The 20,364-nt window shown below is 39.5% G+C and overlaps 2 protein-coding genes across 8 annotated transcripts in view; one reads left to right on the top strand and one right to left on the bottom strand.

The window, feature by feature from the left end:
• The window catches only part of LOC117222155 (serine protease inhibitor 28Dc), a 26,581-nt gene extending 12,041 nt beyond the window's left edge, over positions 1–14,540 (top strand). For both annotated transcript variants that reach the window (XM_033473694.2, XM_033473693.2), the window contains exons 2-6: positions 9,224–9,600; positions 9,936–10,271; positions 10,475–10,731; positions 10,844–10,973; positions 11,767–14,540. In XM_033473694.2, coding sequence (XP_033329585.2) covers positions 9,229–9,600; positions 9,936–10,271; positions 10,475–10,731; positions 10,844–10,973; positions 11,767–12,702 — 2,031 coding nt within the window. In that variant the 5' untranslated portion in view covers positions 9,224–9,228 and the 3' untranslated portion in view covers positions 12,703–14,540. The remainder of the gene's footprint in view (positions 1–9,223; positions 9,601–9,935; positions 10,272–10,474; positions 10,732–10,843; positions 10,974–11,766) is intronic.
• On the bottom strand, positions 14,433–20,364 carry LOC117222156 (GTP-binding protein 2). Of its 6 annotated transcripts, XM_033473696.2 has the most exons (9): positions 20,273–20,364; positions 19,951–20,071; positions 19,662–19,854; positions 17,671–17,949; positions 17,290–17,586; positions 16,897–17,157; positions 16,427–16,817; positions 16,060–16,345; positions 14,433–15,982 (listed from the first exon to the last, which is right to left on the bottom strand). In XM_033473696.2, the coding sequence occupies exons 4-9, from the start codon at positions 17,945–17,947 to the stop codon at positions 15,698–15,700; spliced, it is 1,797 nt and encodes a 598-aa protein (XP_033329587.2). In that variant the 5' UTR covers positions 17,948–17,949; positions 19,662–19,854; positions 19,951–20,071; positions 20,273–20,364; the 3' UTR covers positions 14,433–15,697. The 6 variants fall into 6 exon arrangements, with proteins under 6 accessions (XP_033329587.2, XP_076376601.1, XP_033329586.2 ...); XM_076520486.1 differs by having other exon boundaries at positions 19,951–20,333; XM_033473695.2 differs by lacking the exons at positions 19,662–19,854; positions 19,951–20,071; positions 20,273–20,364 and adding an exon at positions 19,398–19,628.

The raw sequence follows: 20,364 nt of genomic DNA, 5'->3' as shown, positions 1-20,364 counted from the left end.
GTTGTACAATTTTCACAATTCTTGCAGTTCTTGCAATTTTCACAATTTTTACAATTCTTACAATTTTCACAATTTTCACAATTCTTGCAGTTCTTGCAATTTTCACAATTTTTACAATTCTTACAATTCTTACAATTTTCACAATTCTTACAATTTTCACAATTTTTACAATTCTTACAATTTTCACAATTCTTACAATTTTCACAATTCTTACAATTTTCACAATGTTCACAATTACCATTTCTATGTACTATTCTCTGTCATAAGTTGTAGTTGCTTACTGTTCGCGTCATTGTCAGCATTTTACCAACCAGAAGCTCGTTTGAATCGTTTTTAAGTGTTTGATGAACTGCAAATATAGTTAGGGCGACGAGACTATTTGCTGAGCATATAGGTACGAACGGCTTTCGCAGAATCAATGATGGTTCTAAATATATTTTTATCTGCCCTGATCTATCATGTCTATTTTATAGTCTCTTTCCGAGAACATCGCGATTAAGAGCATAGCTTTTCACATTACTTTCTTGCATGAAACTGTTAATAGACTGTATGAACACAGGAATACGTCAAATTGATATTAAGTTACATTGCTAAATTATTTCTTTATTTATTTCTTTATTTATTTCTTTATTTCTTTCTTTCTTCATTTCTCTATTTATTTGTTCATTTCTTTATTTATTCATTTCTTTCCTTCTTAATTTATTTATTTATTCATTCCATCTATACTCTATCAAAGTATAAAAATATTCCTATAACAATAATGCACAAATAGAAATACCTGTATTCATACAATACAAATATATTATAACAACAACAAATATGAAGGAACGACATAAAAGTCCAGCAAATAATTTCAATGCCACAATTGTTAAAATAGAAGAACATTTGTATATTCGAAAAATATCATATATCGAAACTTATTATTATTGAAAGACACAAATTGTTATTCCTCACTGTAGCTGAAATACCGATGCCTAAAAATGCCTAGCATTTGTCTTTGTAATATTACACGATCATAATTACATTACACTTGTGACATTTATAATTAATTTTATAAAAAATTGAACTCTAATAAAAACCTCAATCCTTTATTAATCACATCGGTAATTTCGCGTGCTTATAAAAATAAGCCTGCGACTTCACACGTCCGTATTTCATTGGCGAATTGATTGGTGAAGAGAATGGAAGATTGTTAACGATTATTTACGAACGAATCCGAAGTCGGATTCAATCGATTGCTAAATTCTTCGCGCAAGACGTCGAAATAAAGTAATGTATGAAACGTTTCGATTGAATTGATCATCGAAAACCTGTTGCATTAAAGACAATCTGTTGCCCATCGTTTCTTTCTATAATTGCGATCGTTCTCTCTCGCATGTTTCTCGTGTAACCTTCGATTAAATTTCTCTGTCCGCGAAGATTTCAAATGTGTTGCGAAATCGCGTCACTTGTGAAGCCATTTGACAGTAACTCTGACATTTCGAGAAGGCGTTGACGACCCTCTCGGACGGTTTAAACTGGCACGGTCGAACGGAACTTCAAAAACTTTAGATCGACAGCAGCAATTTTCTGTTGCAACAAAGTGCATCGCGCTGATTACTAAGACGCCGATCTTCGCGAAAAAATTCATATTTGCCTAGCTCGTTGCACAATCTCAAAAGGAAAGGATGACTGTGTACCCTCGTTCTTATCGCGTCAGAATGTTGCAAAAGATTTAGCAATAATCCGATTCTGAAGTATTTTCTTTGCAAAAGTGCTTCGAGGCTAAGGAAACACTCGAACTCGAGGGCGGCGTTAAAAATTGCTGCAGCATTCTTCAGTGTTAATTTTCGCGTAATTTTTATATCATTAAATATTTCTATAGTTGATAGATCACTGATAAACAAACCATCTGGTTTAAAGCGTTAATGAGTAATTATTTATTCATTATAAATATTTCATTATATTGTTGTAGTTATAATTAGATACATTATAATTAAATATTCCATTATATATTCAAATAAATAATTATTCGTTCATGCTTTGAATATATATAATATAGAATAGAGATAGAATATATAATATATATAATATATATTATATAATATTATAATATATAAGTTATATATAATATAATATATATTATATAATATTATAATATATAAGTTATATATTATATAATATTATAATATATAAGTTATATATAATATAATATATATATTAAATATAGAAATATTTAATGACACGCATGCAAGTTACTGAAATTGTGAAATTGACAATTTCTTCGCGATTTTGATGTACGAATACTAATTAAATATTTCTAATATAAATATTAAATAATAATATTATTATTATTATTATTATTATTATTATATATTAAATATTGCTCTGTTAACAATATTTAATTGGAGTGGGTGTAATGTAAACGTATCGAAGCACATAATTATAATCATGCAAGTTGGCGAAGTTATAAAATTGACAACCTATTTACGCCTTTTTTTAACTGTTCTTTATACTAATCGAATATTTCTTCCGTCAATGTTTAATCGAGCCGAGTAATAGACGAACTCATTAACGCACACAATTACAATCGTTCAAGCAACGTAACTGCAACGCAATCTTCTCCATCGTTTCTTATTCACTGTATCGACTTCCACGCAGAAAGAAATCTCGACGATCGATCAAGTTAAAAGCAGTGCGTCCATTAATTAACAACTTCTTTCTCTCCGGCATGATTTCAATCGCGGCGTCCGACTCTCGGCGCCATCTGAAAATTCAATTAAACGCGGCAATTATGGAATATAATCGCGATTGAAACATAAATGACCGGATAAAATCTTCGACAATGTTTCTCGCTCCGCGATGATTAATAGAGAACATTTTTATTCGCGCAGACTCGTGCCACCCGCGAGCCGATCGTCGACTAATCGACCTAAAAATAACAATGATCGCGGATACATTGTTCCGAGCAATTACCAGCGGATGCTAATTGCTGCTGATATTCGACCTGAATCCGAAAAAAAAGGAAACTGAAAGGACAGAAGCGTCAGAAATTTCCACGAAAGCTCTCTATTTACGGCTGCTCGACGAAAATTTGCATAGATACGCGGATATTGCGAACACGCCGGAATTCCTCGAAGAAAAAGCTCGCGGTGACAAAAACAATCGCAATCGCTGTGCAGATTACACGTATCTCTCCCCGGGAAAACCAGAAGTCGTCGGAAAACGGCCGCAGATAAGCGAAATTGTACAACCCTGTGGCCGGCCGGCCGGACGATCGCGAATAAAATGATCGGTAAAATCAATGGTGACGCGAGATCCGCGCATTCTCGCATCGGACACGTGCGCTAAGGCCATCGTCGACGGATTTCAACGGCATTAATCATGCACGCCGCGGCGACGTCGCCGTTATCTTCGTCGAACATCACCCTCCGCTGCGAAACGTTTTCTCCGCGGCGAAACTTTTTCTCCGCGGCGGTGCAACATCGGGCCCCGTAATGATCTTCCATCCGCGAAACGGACGACTAACCGGGGGAGGGTCATTGAGTTTGCAATCTTCAGGGAATTCCGTCGCGTTCCGTGATCCGTCGATTCGCCGTTTACGAAGGTGCTGTGCCGCCTAAAGGTCAATCGTTGAACCGCGACGCGGGAAGATGAAAGCGCGTCGGAGGCCTTGAACGATCGAACCGCGGGGATTATTCATTGTCATCGATTATATCTGTGTACACGCGGATCATATAGTCGCGCGTGTTTCGCGAAATGCATAAAATATAGAATCTCGAGAATTTGGACGAGACTCCAAATCGAGAGAATCGCAGTCTTTTCTTCCTTTCTTTCTTCTTTCTTTATGTGAAAGAAGAAACAGTTTTTGAGTAAAAAATACTGGAATCGTGACTGCGTTTCCGGAGGCACATGAAACGCGACACAGACTATCGGATTCGCCCGCTGGTGTTTATCGTGTCCGCAACAACGAGCACGTGTTCCTCCGATATAACAAATTACGGGGCGTTCAGACGATCGATATTTATTGTCACTCTAGTTTCGAGGCCGCCGATATCTCGCGCAAACATCTGAACCCACGGAATTTCACGTGATTCGATACAATTTGTCCGATCGTCGTTGCTTCATTATTCCGCGCCGGCGTCGGTGTCTGCGTCTGTGCAGAAATTATTTATAATGTGATTAGAAAATTGAAATTATAATTGATTTCCAATATACGTTGGAATCCATTTAAATTATATAATTGGTTTTTAATATAAGTGAAAATTATAGTTGAATAGCAAATATAAATTGAAATTATAATCGAGTTCCAATATAAATTTAAATTATAATTGATTTGTAATATTCATCTGAATTATAATTTACCTTTATAATATATACAAAGTATAATATAAGTGAAAATTACAATTGAATTCCAGTATAAATTGAAATTATAATTGATTTCCGATTTACGTTGGAATCCATTTAAATTATAATTGGTTTTTAATATAAGTGAAAATTATAATTGAATACCAAATATAAATCGAAATTATAATCGAGTTCCAATATAAATTTAAATTATAATTGATTTGTAATATTCATCTGAATTATAATTTACCTTTATAATGTATACAAAGTATAATATAAGTGAATATTACAATTGAATTCCAATATAAATTGAGATTACAATTGAATTCCAATATAAATTGAAATTACAATTGAATTCCAATATAAATTGAAATTACGATTGTATTCCAATATAAATTGAGATTACAATTGAATTCCAATATAAATTGAAATTACAATTGATTTCCAATATAAATCTAAATTATATAATCGACGTTTAATATATATTAGGAACTCCCTGCAATTTAAATTTGCATCAACAATTCATAACACTTAAATTTTCCATGGAAATCTGTCACTATTAATTTTACTTGGATTTCAAATCAACTCGCTTAAATTTACATTCGAATTCGACTATTTCAGAGAGGCTTAAATTGATCGCATCATAATTTATCGAAATTATTGTACATCCATAAAGAATGATCGCGAGTTTCAACTAATCCTGACATATTTCACGAGTCGTAGTCAGCGGCTGTTATTAACGCGCGGCAGGTTTAGTGTTAATAATTCAAACTTATTGTATTCTTTGTGTTCTCGCCTACACGATAGACGCGACGGACGCTTCTTTTGCATGTTCATCCTTATCCCATAAAGAGTCGAATCCCGGCTCTCCTATTCGATGTGGGTTTTTCCAATGGATTCTCTCACACAACCGCAACAGACACGTTGTGTTGCCATCTGTCAAGGTCCGGTGACGAGTTTGCGGCGTCTCCAAGAGCGTCTTCGTGTTACCGGACATGTACACCGGGACAATGATACTGAATTCTTCTTTCCACCTAACAACAAAAGAAATTCAATGGTTCTTCGAACACGCTAAAACAACCGACGAGAAACAAAACCGACGACGCCGACGAAATTAGCGACTTCATCATTCCAAAAGCCGTAATCGAATATCTATGCAAAGGCGTTTCGTAATCTCCGAGTCATTCCACGAATTTCGGAATTTCCCAAAATTCGTGCCAAAGCTCCTGCTTAAATTCGTTGCAACGATTTTGGACGGAATTTATTCATTCTTGGCGTCGTTCGCTTTTTTCTCTTGCTTCAGAAATTTGTTTGTTCTCTGTCTTTTAAAATTAATTTGTCATCTGTCTTTTAAAATTCAATTGTGTTCTCTGTCTCTTAAAATTCAACTGTTCTCTGTCTCTTAAAATTCAATTGTTCTCTGTCTCTTAAAATTCAATTGTTCTCTGTCTCTTAAAATTCAATTGTTCTCTATCTCTTAAAATTTAATTGTTCTCTATTTTTTAAAATTAATTTTCTCCAATTTATACAAAACGTATGAAAATCATAAATGCACATCTTCTTTCTGCTTGTACAAAGTTAAAACACGAAACAGCGAGAACAATTGAAGAATCTAGCACCGCTGTTACATTATTATCAATTTCCAAAATCTATTAACAAGTTCATCGCAATCTATAAACCGTCAACTTCGCCTCGTAAATGCTCCAAGTCGATCAAAGAAGAAGAAGAAAAAAAAGAGGAAAGATTTTTTTTCCCTGCGTGCACAATTCGTTACACAATAACATTTTCTGTTTGTCAATACGCCGAAGTATTTTCCCAAGGAGCTGTTTGCGGTTTTCGTATCAATTATCGTCGCGGAATTAGCAGTAATTGCAAACCGCAATCGACAAACCACGATAATGCGAGCGAAAAGGAAATTTATGAGGTCATGTGTTTACATACGAAACAATAATCTCTGGGCTGCCGTCACAGGAAAGTAGCTAATTGAAATCGTTCTCGTAATTATCCATCGCTCGTTCTTATCGACAGATAAATACGTATTGTAATTAACGCTTCCGGTGCACGATCGTTCCTTTCCTCTCTGTTCTCGTCGCAAGATTTTTCTAATCGACGAACGTCTTGCACATTTGGCAGACGTCTCAGTTTCCGTGCCCGTCCAAATTTCCGTGGCTGTCCCAATTTCCGTGTCTCCGGATCGAAGGCGGGAATTTTAGAGATTCCGCGATTGTCCCAATTTTCGTGCTCCTCCCAATTTCCGTGGCTGTCCCAATTTCTGTCTCTGGATAAAAAACGTACAGAAAATAAATTAATTAAATAATATGTATATATATATACATATTATATAATATATTAATATATGTATATATTAATTAATATTAATATATGTATATATATATTTATTTATTTAATTAATATATATTATATAGAGAGAGAATTAAATGTATATTTATTTAATTGATTATTTAATTAATTTATTTTCTGTACGTTTTTTATCCAGAGACAGAAATTGGGACAGCCACGGAAATTCGATAAATAAATATATGTATATATATTTATTTATTTAATATAATATTATATGTATATATTTATTAATAGTATTATACTAATTAATAATATTATATATAATTATTAAATTAACACCTCTCGCCGAATCGTACATGCTGCTAAGCAACCATAATAAAAAAGATATATATCATCAATTTCCATATAAAACTTCTGTTTTTCCATACGCTTTAGACGCGTCTTCGACGCGGAAACTGCGTCGGGCACGGAAACTGCGTCGGGCACGGAAACTGGTACATCTGCACTAGTATGCCGGTGAAATTTCTTCGAGAAACTAGCGTTCTCAGAAGCCTCGATACAATAGATCGTCGCGATCGCATACATATGCATGCGGATCGTATTAAGGTATCTCGTTAGGTGGATCTTGAAAGTTGAATCTTGTTTATGACAAAACGAACGACTCGAGGCTGCTGATCGAGATATCAAACGAGTTTCGTGTTTACAGAAAAATCAATGCATCGATGATACTGGTTCCGAGGGACCGATTCTGTTCTCATTTCCGAGATTAGCACAGCTTTCTCAGCATGTACAGCAAAATCTACCTAATTCTTCTTCAGCTTCTAAACAAAAATTGACAATTTGGGAAGTGGAGATACGATTATTTTACAGACACCGATTGTTAACAATTATAAAAACGTGCCGCAGGGATGCAATAATCGTACCTTGTCTTCCCAATTTTTGTCCATTTTTATTTCCAAGCAGAAATTATATTATATATATATTATATATAATTATATATATATATATTATATAATATATAATTATAATATATATATTATATAATATATAATTATAATATATATATTATATAATATATAATTATTATATAATTATATAATAATTATATATTATATATATTATATTTTCTGTTCGACGTAAGAAACGACGATCATTTTTATTTTCTCGTTACATCGCTTCTAATAAGGTTTGCTTCTAAGTGAGGCTAATTAATAACGCGTCCGAAATGTGCTTATCCGAACACGCAACGATTCCGAATTCCTTTGATCGTCACGTCTTCGTTAAATGAAGATCTCGCTCGTGGGATTTGTGAATAAAATCCAACATTCTGTGCTGGATGTTAACGCGATAAAGCGATAAATATAGCTCAAGGAGCCAGCAGCGATGAAACGTTGAAACCGGTTTATCGAAATTTCAGATCTGCGTGGAAGTAAAACAGATCTCTCCATCGGATTAAACTTACTTCGAGTGACCACAGATTGAAGAGTTTAGTTGACAATGATTAAGTAAAACTGCTTCGGTCGTCGAATTATTTTCCAGTCTCTCAAAGTTGTCGAATATCTTTCAATTATATAAAATATATTGCGAGGTCGCTGATATTGCAAACGACGCTCCCTGAAAATATGACTTTCACAAAAGGATAATCAGATCGGCAATCGCCGTGCACACAGATTCGTTGCGATCCGTCCCGTGAATCATGAATATATGAACGCAAAAAAAGCAGTTCAGACAATCACTGGGTTCCTAAAAAAAAAAAGAAAAGAAAAATCGGAATCACAATAGAATTGCACTCAATTAGCCGTTCAAGGCCGATTTTCTCGACAACTTTGCATGAAAATTTATCGCGAGACTGCTACGCGATAACCTTGTCGAATTAATTGGTTGTTCGCTAAGGATTTTCGTAGACGTTTTCCAATCAGTCCTTAACGGAACTGTATCGGCTGGTTTGCAATTAGCATGATCGGCGCAATTAAGTAAACGGTACTTTCGGTTCCTAGCTGTATCGCGGATTCGTCAAAAATAGACTACGTTAATTATCGTAAAGAATAGAGAGGAATAAATGATTAGGAGACTGCGGATTTTTATGCAAAATAAATATTGTGACTTTACTCGACAATTTTAATAAATTATAATTATAATATATCTATTATTGTATTATATCTATTAAATATTATATATATTATATTATATGTATTAAATATTATATATATTAAATATTATAATATATATAATATTATAATATAATATGATGTTATTATATTTATTAATTAACGATGCATAGAATCCGCGGTCTATTAATTAAGAATGCATAGAATCCGCGATCTAGTAATTAATAATGTCATATAATCCGTACTCTACCAATTAACAAGGCATATCTAGATTTTTATAATAATAAAAAAGTCTACTCTAGTAACAATAGACATTTCTATTATGTCTACAATAATAAAAAAGTCTACTCTAGTAACAATAAACATTTCTATTACGTCTACAATAATAAAAATGTCTATTCAACCGCAGTCTACTAATGAATTTAATTTCAATTTTAATTTACGTCTATATTTCTATAATAATGAAAACCCCTATTCTTCTTCTGCAGACACGATGTTCAAGTTGATGTTCCTCGGCCTTGTGGCCTGCGCTTCCGGTCAGCTGATCTACCCGGACGAGTTCGAGATGCTGAAGTCCTCGATGCAGCCCCTACAGGTGGCCAATATACCTCAATCGAGGCCTCCTGTGAATGCTGTTCCTAACAACAATGCCGTGTACTATTCAACGCCGTTGCCGATTCCTACGTCTTTCCCGAGCGGGAGACCTACATTCACAACTCCGCAACAATTTCCACTAGGTGCATCAAGACCTCCGCAGCAATTTCCAGTAGGTACAACAAGACCTCCGCAACGATTGCCAGTAGCTGCATCAAGACCTGCGCAGGCAGCTGCACCAGAGAATCCTCTCCAAGACTGGGATGAGCACGTAAGCGAATCTACAACTGAAACAAACATTACAGATAACGACACACTGGCTAATAAACATCGTTCATTGCATTCGCGTTGTTTTCGGCGCGAATTGTTCTCCGTCAACCCTTTGTGCCCGAGTGGCTGACTCCGAGGCATCGCTAAAATCGTTAAATTACGTTTTAAGATCATTTTTACATTGTCAAAGATTCGCGAATTACATTTGCGAAATGCTTCGTAAAATGAAAAATAGTCGAATACTCGAGGGCCGATTTCCACCCCTAAAAAAAGCAGTTTCAGAATTCTTTGAATTTCTTTTCGAATAGGAACTTGAGCGGCGATCTTTAATTACAGGTGAACAATATCATCGTGAGGGGTCTGATAAAGTTCAGCTTGGACATCGAACGTGAAATCCACAGGACGAGGGGCACCTCGATGTTCGAGCAACAGGACAACATAGTCTTCTCGCCGATCAGTTTGTCGGTGGCCCTGGCGCTCGTCCTCGCCGGTTCCGCCGGAAGAACCTTCAGCGAGGTCTCCAGAGTCCTCGGCCTCGAGTCCGGCGTTGATATCTCGAGGAACTCGGAGATCGTTCATCAGCTGTTCGGCATACTGCTCGATCAACTTCACAATAATCTGGCGAACTCCGCCGGGCCCCGCTTGGACTTCGCCACGGCCGCGTTCGTGCAGGTATAGCGACCTCGACATTGCACATTTGAGACCGTAAAGATCGCAGATTTTGCGAAAAATGTATCATCATTTCATTAGTCACGAAATTTACCCTGTTTATATCTTATATCGTTCACCCTTGGCACTCGAACGCCATGAAAAATCACGTTCTATCATGTTCCTGTCACGTTAAAAATTAATGAATTCGTATTTGGGTACATTAGAACGACTATCCGATCCTCCAAGAGTTCAAATCGATCAGCCAAGACGTCTACGGGAACGAGGTGATCGACGTGGACTTCGCCAGGAAAGGGAGATCGGCGCAGCAAATGATAAACGCGTGGGTGAAGCAGAAGACGATGGGCAAGATCGACAGCATCCTGAACGACGTGCCGTCTCCGGACACCACGCTGATTCTTCTGTCAGCGCTTTACTTCAACGGGGAGTGGAATCAGCACTTCTTGCAAGGGGCTACTAAGAGGTTCGCCTTTGTTGTCTCTCTGAAGAATAAACGCGTCTCTCGATCGAATTTAATCGATTGCTAACGGGTCAAGAAATGTCGTATTAACATTTCGAATCTTTCACTCGTCTAGGAGGCAGTTCTTCATCGAACCAGACCGGGCGATCAACGTAGACATGATGTACAATGGCGGCCAGTTCCCCTTCTACGAAGACAAGCAGCTCGGTGTAAAGATCATCGGTCTGCCTTACAAAGGCCGAGAGGTGAATATCGATTGGTAGACTTAGGCGGATCTTTGTGAGAAATGTTCTGCGTCTGCTTGCGCCAGCTGCGAGAAACTAAGCCACTATATATGACTGTAAAACCACCCCAAAAATACTCAGTCTTTGTACATAGCAGTTAAAATATAATAACGAACGAAATATGCCATATGCGAAATCGTATTGAGAAACAATGTGTCTTTTTAGAAGGCAATTTGCTTTGAATTTTTGTGCGACAAAGTGTTCTATTCTTGTTGATTATATAGTTACAAGACAATAAATTAGTTTCCTTTTCTTCGCTGAATAAACTTTGTCCCTTTTTCTCAAATATGGCACACTTCGTTCATTATTATGTTAACTATAAAAACTGAACATTTTTGGACAGTTCTATAGCTACAACTAGACCGCGGATTTGACATATTTCTGACAAAAATTAGGTGGATCGAATACAGAACAGTGAAAACATTTAAAGAACTCGAAGATGCTATCGCATTATTTTCAAATCAGTAAAACAATCAAAGAAGAAAATAAATGTCTATTTAAATAATAAATGCAGCTTTTGTATCTTGCAATCGATGCAGACGATTTCTATTTCGCATAAAAATCCGCGGTTCAGTTACGACACGCAGTGATGCATCCTACAGTCTCAAATGTCGAATAACTCGAGCAACCGCAGACGATTGCCGCATTCCACGCTGCAACTCGAACTGTATCACAGAATCTGCCCGAAGGATCCGTTCGCTTTGCTCGTCCCAAGCAAGACTATCCCGCCTAACGTCATTTCCGCCTCTTCCAGACCTCGATGTACGTGCTGCTGCCAAACGCGAGGGGCGCGAAAGCGCTGCGAGATTTCCTGAGCAAGTTGAAGGTGGAGAACATCGAGAGCCTGATAGACAACATGAAGAACGAAACCTGCATCGTGGGGCTGCCGAAGATGAAGCTGTCGAGCAGCCTGAGCCTGAAGTCGACGTTGGCGAATCTGGGTCTGACGTCTCTGTTCGACCCGGCAACGGCTGATCTGAGCTTGATATCGCAGGGCGCCATTTCACCAAGGACTGCCTCAGATCCCAGACGAACCACTCAGATGCCGTCGCGGCAGACCAACGGCGTGACGATCGGCACGCGGGTCGGCGTCGACAACATGGTGAGGAGGAACTTGTTCGAGTACGAAGACAAGAACCGGGGGTACACGGTGGAGCAGTGGTCGACCGGCTTCTCCATCAGGAAGTCCAGGAAGCCTCGCGAGTCCGAGACGACGCGCCGGTCCAAGGTCGCCGGTGGGTCTGATCTGAAAGAGGACAAGGACGTCTACAGAGTGGAAGGCTCGGATCCGGCGGGCGACGCGAAGGTCGTGAGTCTCGAGGCGAACAGGTACCGGTTCCTGATGGCGCAGAGGGCCAGGAGACAGAGCAGGCCCATCAACGAGGACTTCCTCGACTTCATCAAGCAGCGGAACTTCCCGTCGTACGGGCTCGACGACCTGAGGAACTCCGCGAACCTCGTGAACCCGCATATCTTCGCGTCGGACGTGCTCCATAAGGTCGAGATAGACATCACGGAGACCGGCACCGAGGCTGCAGCCGTGACCGGCGTGATCCTGGAGCGTGACGGCAGCCAGAAGAGGCTGCTGGCCAGCCGGCCGTTCCTCTTCATCATCAGGAACGATCGCACCGGGCTCATCCTCTTCTGGGGCACCGTGAACTCGCCCACGCCGAACTACTCCGTCACGTAATCCGCGAGAGACTCCGTGCTTATGATTAAGGTACTCGCCTACAGAGGAATCTGGCCGCGCAAGAGGTCACGATCCGTGATTTTTGCGGGACTCTCCGGGTCCGTACGTGCCGATTTGCGATCTGATACGAGCGTTTGCCGACGAGAGGCGGACGAAGGACCGCGGAGTCGATGGCGAACGTCGATAAGTAAATATGCGAGACGGTACAGAGAATTTTTGCGGACGTCGAACACAGCGAAGCCTCGATTATACTGATCTGTAGGACGGAACGCGTGTTCTCGGATGACGCAGCAATTACTTAAGCTAATTAACGGATTAAATATTCGCTCGTTTTTATAATAGACAGCGTTGGATCGCCTTTGTTCGCATCGCATCGAGACGGTAAAGAATTCGCAGGTTCGTGTAAGCGAGACTCCGCTGTAAATTACCACGATTATGATTCTATATAATATAAAATAATTATATTATTATTATTATTACTATGAGTCGATCCGGAAACCTCGCGGCCGATGCAGGACATCCGCGCGAAGTCTGCTGGCAACATGTCATCGCTTACGTTTTCCGCTTGCGTAAGAACTGCGGCGCGAGCGTGTACACGAACCGTTGACTGAGAAGAATATTTGCGGCGTTTTAGCATCCGCGGTGTCGCGAACCGACGTGGAGCAGTTTGAAAAACTGACTTCGACGAGGAAGCATTCGCTCGGCCGTTCTCGATCGCAAACGAGTTTTCGCATCAGATCGCAGATCGGTGTCCTCCTCGGACGCCGCGAAACAGTATTAAACATCGAACATTGGTACTTATAAATAGCCCGGTCGTGACCTCTACTCCTTACTTTCTAATTAATCGATATTATATGCCATTGCTTAGCGTCGTGTAGCTTCCAGCATGTTCGCGAGGACGTTCGTTTTCACGGACGCCCGCAGCATGCGGGCGATTATCGTTAGGAAACAGAGTCAATGTCTCTCTAATTGACGCCCAGATTGACCACAAAAATGGATAATTTGAGAACAGGAGATACGATTATTTTATAAGATTATTCGAGCCTTTTGGCACATTTTTACAGTTATAAGTTGTCCACGATTATGAAAACGAGCCGCGAGGCTCGGATAATCGTATCTCCTCCTCCCAAATTGTCCATTTTAGTGGACAATCTGAGCGTCAGTAAGAGAGACATTACTGTACGTGAGACGATTGCGTAAAAAAACGTTGCCCGTGCAAAACGCGACTGGCAGAGACGCTCGTGCGTCGACTTATTCGTAACAGTTTTCCTTGATTCGCCGTCGTAGACTCTTATACACACTACCCGGGCGTCACGAATCGAGCCATAATCGTCGTTTTATGGTAGACACGTTTTTTGGATTCCTAGTAAGACAGTATTTTCGAAACACGCTTCCTAACTCGCACGCACGGCGTTCGATATCGCGCGGCGCGATTCAACGTTGCATCATCGAATGCTAATCTCGGCATTGTGAACAATTAAGTTATTAAAAGAATTGTTTTACATAATCGCGACGAATAAAACGGTTCCGAGGTGTCGCGTTCCATCATTGCTCGCTGTTCCGCGCTCGGACGACCACCGGTTTTCGTTGTCGTCGAGACGCGAGATTGTTGACACAGAGGTGTTTAAAACAACGATACAACGATACGCTGTATTATTTTTTTTGCCATTGCCGTCGACCACGATTGCGCGCGATCGTGCCTGCATACGTTCTGAAACAAATCCACTCGGTTTAGATATGTAAATTTCGTTCTTTTATTCAAGGATATTTTACAAGTTATAATACAAAGACTGTAATAATCCGATGCAACAGAAATAAATCGAAGATCTTTGTTCGGACGGCTGTATAACGATTTTTATATAGAAGAGAAACTTTTTCATGTACATAAACTTTCGCTGGATCACACGTAGCCGCATAAATCATTGAAACAAAAGTATATCACGCAGTTTCGTTTCGTACGTAGCATAAGTACAACCGTCTCGTAATTAAGTAACCCTGACTATAAGAAACAACAGCTTTTTTTGCAATACACAGAATCCCCGCGTCGGGCTCGGTTAATTTTGCGAACTGAAAACTCGTCGTCTACTCGATGCCCAACACAGCCTACGATAGTAATAGATTATGAAAAATATTCGTTCTGTGTATTTCAAGTTTCAATAGCTTAAAATTTGCTCCTCTTTCGCGCGTAATATATTCAATGATATTTCTTTTCTTTTCTCCTTTTTTAGAGACTTTATATTATTACGACTGTGTGTTCAATACGTTTAGGGCGTCATACGCAAAACATCACGATATCGAGACAATAATTTATTTCGTAACACGAAACAATGATAGCCGTAAACTTCTCTCGCGAATAGAATCTTTGTTTCATACTTGGAACAGAAGGTATTTGTTGCGCTCTATTCCTCTCGGTTATATTGTATAAGTTTTCTTCCTTCGCGGTGTTATTATTATCCTGAACGATCGCAAATGCTCCAGATAAAATAAACGAAACAGAACCGTGTGTGCACAGTATGTACCAGACATGGGCGCATCTTGTTTGGAATAAAAAGAATAATAATAATTATTATTATAGTGTGAAATGTGATCGATTATTTCAAATCATTTGTATCTTAAAAATCGCACAGAGAAAGCAACCTTCATTTCATTTCACAGTGGAGTTACATGGAAAAATCATTTTCATAGCACAAGACAACGTCCCGTCGAATATATTATTATTGAAATCTTTTTATTTTCCAAATATATTTGTGCGATGTCCGAGTCTGGTTCCAACTCCATAATATAGAAACTACATTTTACACGTCGTTCACAATACCGCAGCGAAGTGTTCACGTACAAACATTGTTCCAAAGAGATCACACATAATTTCACGATACTTACGTTAAACGCGTACTCTCTAATCGCATATCACTTTAAAATAGCCGAACGCCTTTATATCTTTGTAATCAATCTATAACATTTAATACTTTTTACACGCGAGAAATTTCGTTTCGACTTACTGAATACTGTTCTGTTGACCTATCAACGGAAATATCTGTGTGATCTTGCCGATACCTTTGGTGCGACCCTCCCTCAGCAATAGTCGCATACCAACGTGCAGATATTCCGGATGGCTGACGAACCTAAACAGCACGGAGGCTTTGTCGTTGGTCTGCAGACCTCTGTCCTTCGCGTCCATTATTCCCTTAATGATGCAGGTCTGCCTCACGTTCCCAATGTGCACTGTCGTTTGGAAACCAGAAAATATTGCTGTCGCGTGATACACTATTAATACCGTCGCCTGTAAAAAAAAAGAAGTTCATCAATTATTGCGTGCAATTGTTCACTCTGATTTCACAGCCAGGAAGCGACACATACTTGGAAAAAGAGTGTCGCATGCGGTTGGTCCCATAGTGAAACGAGAACCATCCCTGGTCGCAGGTGCGGCAGGGGAGGACTGCGATTGTTAGGTGGTGCTAGCGTTAGACTTGCGCTTTGAGATGCCCTTACCAGGCAACAAGGTGCCTTATTGCGATGAAGGCTGACGACCTTGACAGGACTGAACTCCCCATCCGGCAGTGGTCCTACCAGTAATCGAGTGCCGGGCGCGATCGCTCCTTTTACGAGCAATCCGCCTAAGACAGGTTCGTTTAAACCTGCTACCCTATAACAAAAGAAACAAATTTATTCTTTTCATGGTTACGTCAACCACGCGTGAACCTTCGTACAAGGACTGCGCGTTTACCTGAACGTTTCGTCGATTTGAAATAGACAGGAGTCTGATTCGGAATCCGTGGAGTTCACATCGTGCGGAGACAGATTTTTAATAAAGTTCGTCAGATGCTCCAGACCCTCCCCAGTGACGCAACTGACATTAAACACTGGTATCACGTCCGATTCGTAGTTCCAGGGTATGTGGCCGTCGTTGTACATTAGCAGCTGTTTCGAGTAACCTTGTGCGCTGATCGCGTTCTCTAATTGAGTTAGAGTTTCCGCGATGTTGCAGAGACCCAGGTCTATTTTGTTTACAACTATGAAGATTGGAAGTCCTAGGGTGAGGCAGAGAGCCATGTGCTCCTGCGACGCTTCGTTGATTGGCGGTGCTACGACTAGCATAACGTGGTGAGGTGAATATCCTGAAAGACAGTGTCGGCTGTTAATTTGATCAATTGTGAACTTGACCGCGGTACAGAAGTAACGTCGGGAATATCGTACCGGTGAGACCTAGAACCGTTGTCCTTAAATATTTACGATGCCCCGCGAGATCTATAAACGTCACCACTTTCGAAGCGTTCTCGCATATCTCCTCGGCAGTTGCCATTTCCGCGTAATTCAGCACGTGCCCTTCGTTGTCGAACCCTATGATTTCGTGGGAAATCGACGAGGTACGACCGGTTTTTATTTCGTGAAGATGCCGCAGCATATTCAGCCTTGCTCTTCCTCTCCCATTATCCAATTCACCCTGCGTCAGTACACCTATTATACATTTAGAATGCGTTAGTGCCGCCATATAAATTCTACCGTTATTGACTAAATGAGCAACAAGCATGGCAGAGTAAACACTAAGTATATTTCTCTACCTTAAATGTCCTCTGCTAATCCTCTCACCTAAGAGAGTTGACTTCCCAGCATCCTGTGCACCAGTCACGGCAAGTCTCAGATCAACGATACTATCCCGATCATCTCCGTCGCCTTTCCGTAATTTTTTTACCAAAATTTCTGCCACTCGCCTTTCCTCCTTGTTGTTAGCGTGCGCGGATATATCTTTATTTTTAGAATTGGCAAGTCTTTCGCGTAATATAGTTGTCGTAGCACCTAGTCTGGCTGCCATGTCATTTAAAGTCTTCAAGGATGCTTTCATATCGTCTCTTGTCAGGCCCGTTAGCCTGCCGTTATCTTCCACGCCTGATTATGGAAAGAATAAGAGACGAAGAAATAAACGAGCCATTCCTATTTATGCACAAGTCGCGAGAATAAACGGATCTGTACCAATTTGATAAATAGCCTCTCCGTGACCCTCCCTAAGCCTCCATTTCATCTGAGTTACTAGATGCTCGAACCGTTGACTAGATGGATTGATTAATTTCAGTTTATATTCGATGTTGCCTTGTTCCGGCTCCGGTGGCAGTCTTTCCTCCTGATCATCGTCCGTGCTGGAATTCTCGCAATCCGACGTTCCATTTCCTTCATTCTCGGAGTCGTTCCATGTTTCCTTTCGCGTGTTCCTGTGGTTGCCTGGATCAAACAGTTCCAAGAACGACTCCATATCTGGAACAACAAAATAATAATTCGTATAGCACCAATTTTGAACAGAAAGCGAGGTATTTAAATTATTTTCTTTCCCGATAAACAAATATATATATAAAGTGTTGAACTTATTAAAAAGGTCATCACACAAACTATATGTTGTGACATAATATTGCATCACACTTTGCCATTATGTCATTCGACATATAAAACACATCGGTACAGTAACTGTTCTACAAATGTCGGGTCTATAAGCACTCCATAAAATTCACTCGGATTCTCGTTTTACACTTGATTTTCTCTGATGCATTATCTCCTTCGTGAAAACACTAAATAACTTACTTGAACAATTGATTAATTAAAGTTACGCGTTTCGATGTCCGGTGTATTCCTCGGCAACCGCATTGACCACGATATTGCATCAATAAATAACTTTCGTTATCGTATGTTTAAACCGGTCTCCCTTACACGATATTCAAGGTTTAATCAAACTCGAATAACATTCGAAAGGACAAGATACAATGAAAAATGTTCGAGCGCGCCAAACCGACGTACATATCGCATTACGCTTCAACAGCTGTATACACACGTAGTGGTGGGATCGACATCCCGCGTGTTATCAAAGTTTGATCTAACATTGTATTGTTTCAGATAACGTTATTTTTCCGTCGCATCTTTCTAATTTCGTCACGATTATTCATCTTTCGACAATTCGTCATTCGAAATCAAACATATTTAATCGAATTTTCAAAATCGTCAGCAAGATTTTGCCATCTATCCGTCGAATTTACAATTATCTATTTGCATTATCAAATCGTAGGTATATTGTTCTGATATTATCAATTAATTCTTCGTTGACGTCATTGTTATCAATCATTTCAGTTACACTGTCATTTCATAGATACTGTGGACATTCGTCTTGAACAATCTGCTCTACATCTTTCGAATAAAACGCATACTCGAAAAGGCTTCCACAGGTAATAAATTATTATTATTTGATCTATTTATTATTTAATCACTATTGTCGCGTCTGCTTGATCGTTGCGAAGCTGATACCGATGGTTAATGAATTTTCATCACTTTTGGCGGGTTCCTATACTTCTCATTGAGCATTCGGATATCGAGCTTTTCTAGCGTCATCGATATGTATTACTGTATTGGTCCCATCGCTACCTGCATGTTATGTACACCGCACAATGCACGACACAGCGAAAACAAAACCGTGTGCAAACAAAGTACATATTCCCGGGGACACGAGCTGAAATCAAAGTGCATATGGAAAATGGAACTGCGGTAAAACGCGATTGCTTTCGCGGAATCGATAGCAACTGGGTTCGAAAGGGAACCCGTTCGAGCGTTTACGAGCGTCGATAAATCAGAGATGACAGCTACGCGACGACGAAAACACTGGTCGACGTGACGCGCATTTGCATAGAATGATTTTTAATCGGAAACGGTTCGAGACTTACTGCATTTTACAAACAATAATTGCCCGTGCTGTCGCTGTTACACCAACGAAAATGAAATTTCGTTCAAGACCTTCGCCAATATTGAATAACACACGCACCTTTCACTTTCCCTCCCGTTTTTTTTAACGCTCGACCGTGCGCAAATCGGTCGAGATCAGCCCGTTACCGTTACCAGCCCCGCTGTATCATCCCGATCACGAAACCGCAGGCCACAGACTCAAGTTGACACAATATAAAAGCTGCGAAACTAATTCTTCAGCTCACCGCCAGGAGTCTGTTGGTGTCCGGTGATTCCCGGTTATACATAACTTCGAGTGGCATCGATAAAAGAACAATGACCAAAGCATGATCATTTTTGTCAACAAGTCGAATCTTTACGCCAACGTCGTATGAATTTTGTGTCTTTAAGAAAATCGAGAAGACAAGTCTGGAACTTTCGTCTTTCGTTACTTATTTCCTGAAAATCGGTGAGATTGCTTTGAATTAGTATGAAAAAAGAATAGTCAAACGTAACATGTAATAGTTGTAAAGAGAACTAATTGTTGTTCGTTACTCAATAAAGGATTTTCTGTTAAATTGCTCGTTTTAAAAGATATCCGTCATGCCGTCGTATTCGTAGCTCTCATAACCGCAATCATGCGTACATTTTAGGCTCCGTCTTCTAGGTACATAAGCTAAAAACGTTAATTTTATCAAAATTAATGCATAAAAAACTGAACAAAGGGTATGGAATTGTTCGGGAGAATCTGCTGCATCGATATCGTATAAAAAAACAAATGACAATATTGCGAAACGTTAATAATTAGACTTTGCAGTTTAGTCAACTATTATGTTAAACAATTATAATTTGCGTTGTTGTCGTTTGGTTTACTAACGTGATACAGATGCAGCAGACTCTCCTGAACAATTCTGTGCCCTTGGTTTCATTTTTGATGCCCTATTTTAGCCATAATTAATGTTTTTAGAC

This window comes from Megalopta genalis, chromosome 3 (genome assembly GCF_051020955.1).
Source record: "Megalopta genalis isolate 19385.01 chromosome 3, iyMegGena1_principal, whole genome shotgun sequence".
Lineage (NCBI taxonomy): Eukaryota > Metazoa > Arthropoda > Insecta > Hymenoptera > Halictidae > Megalopta > Megalopta genalis.
The sequence above is the reverse complement of the archived record's forward strand: the minus strand, read 5'-3'. Positions and strand labels throughout refer to the sequence as shown.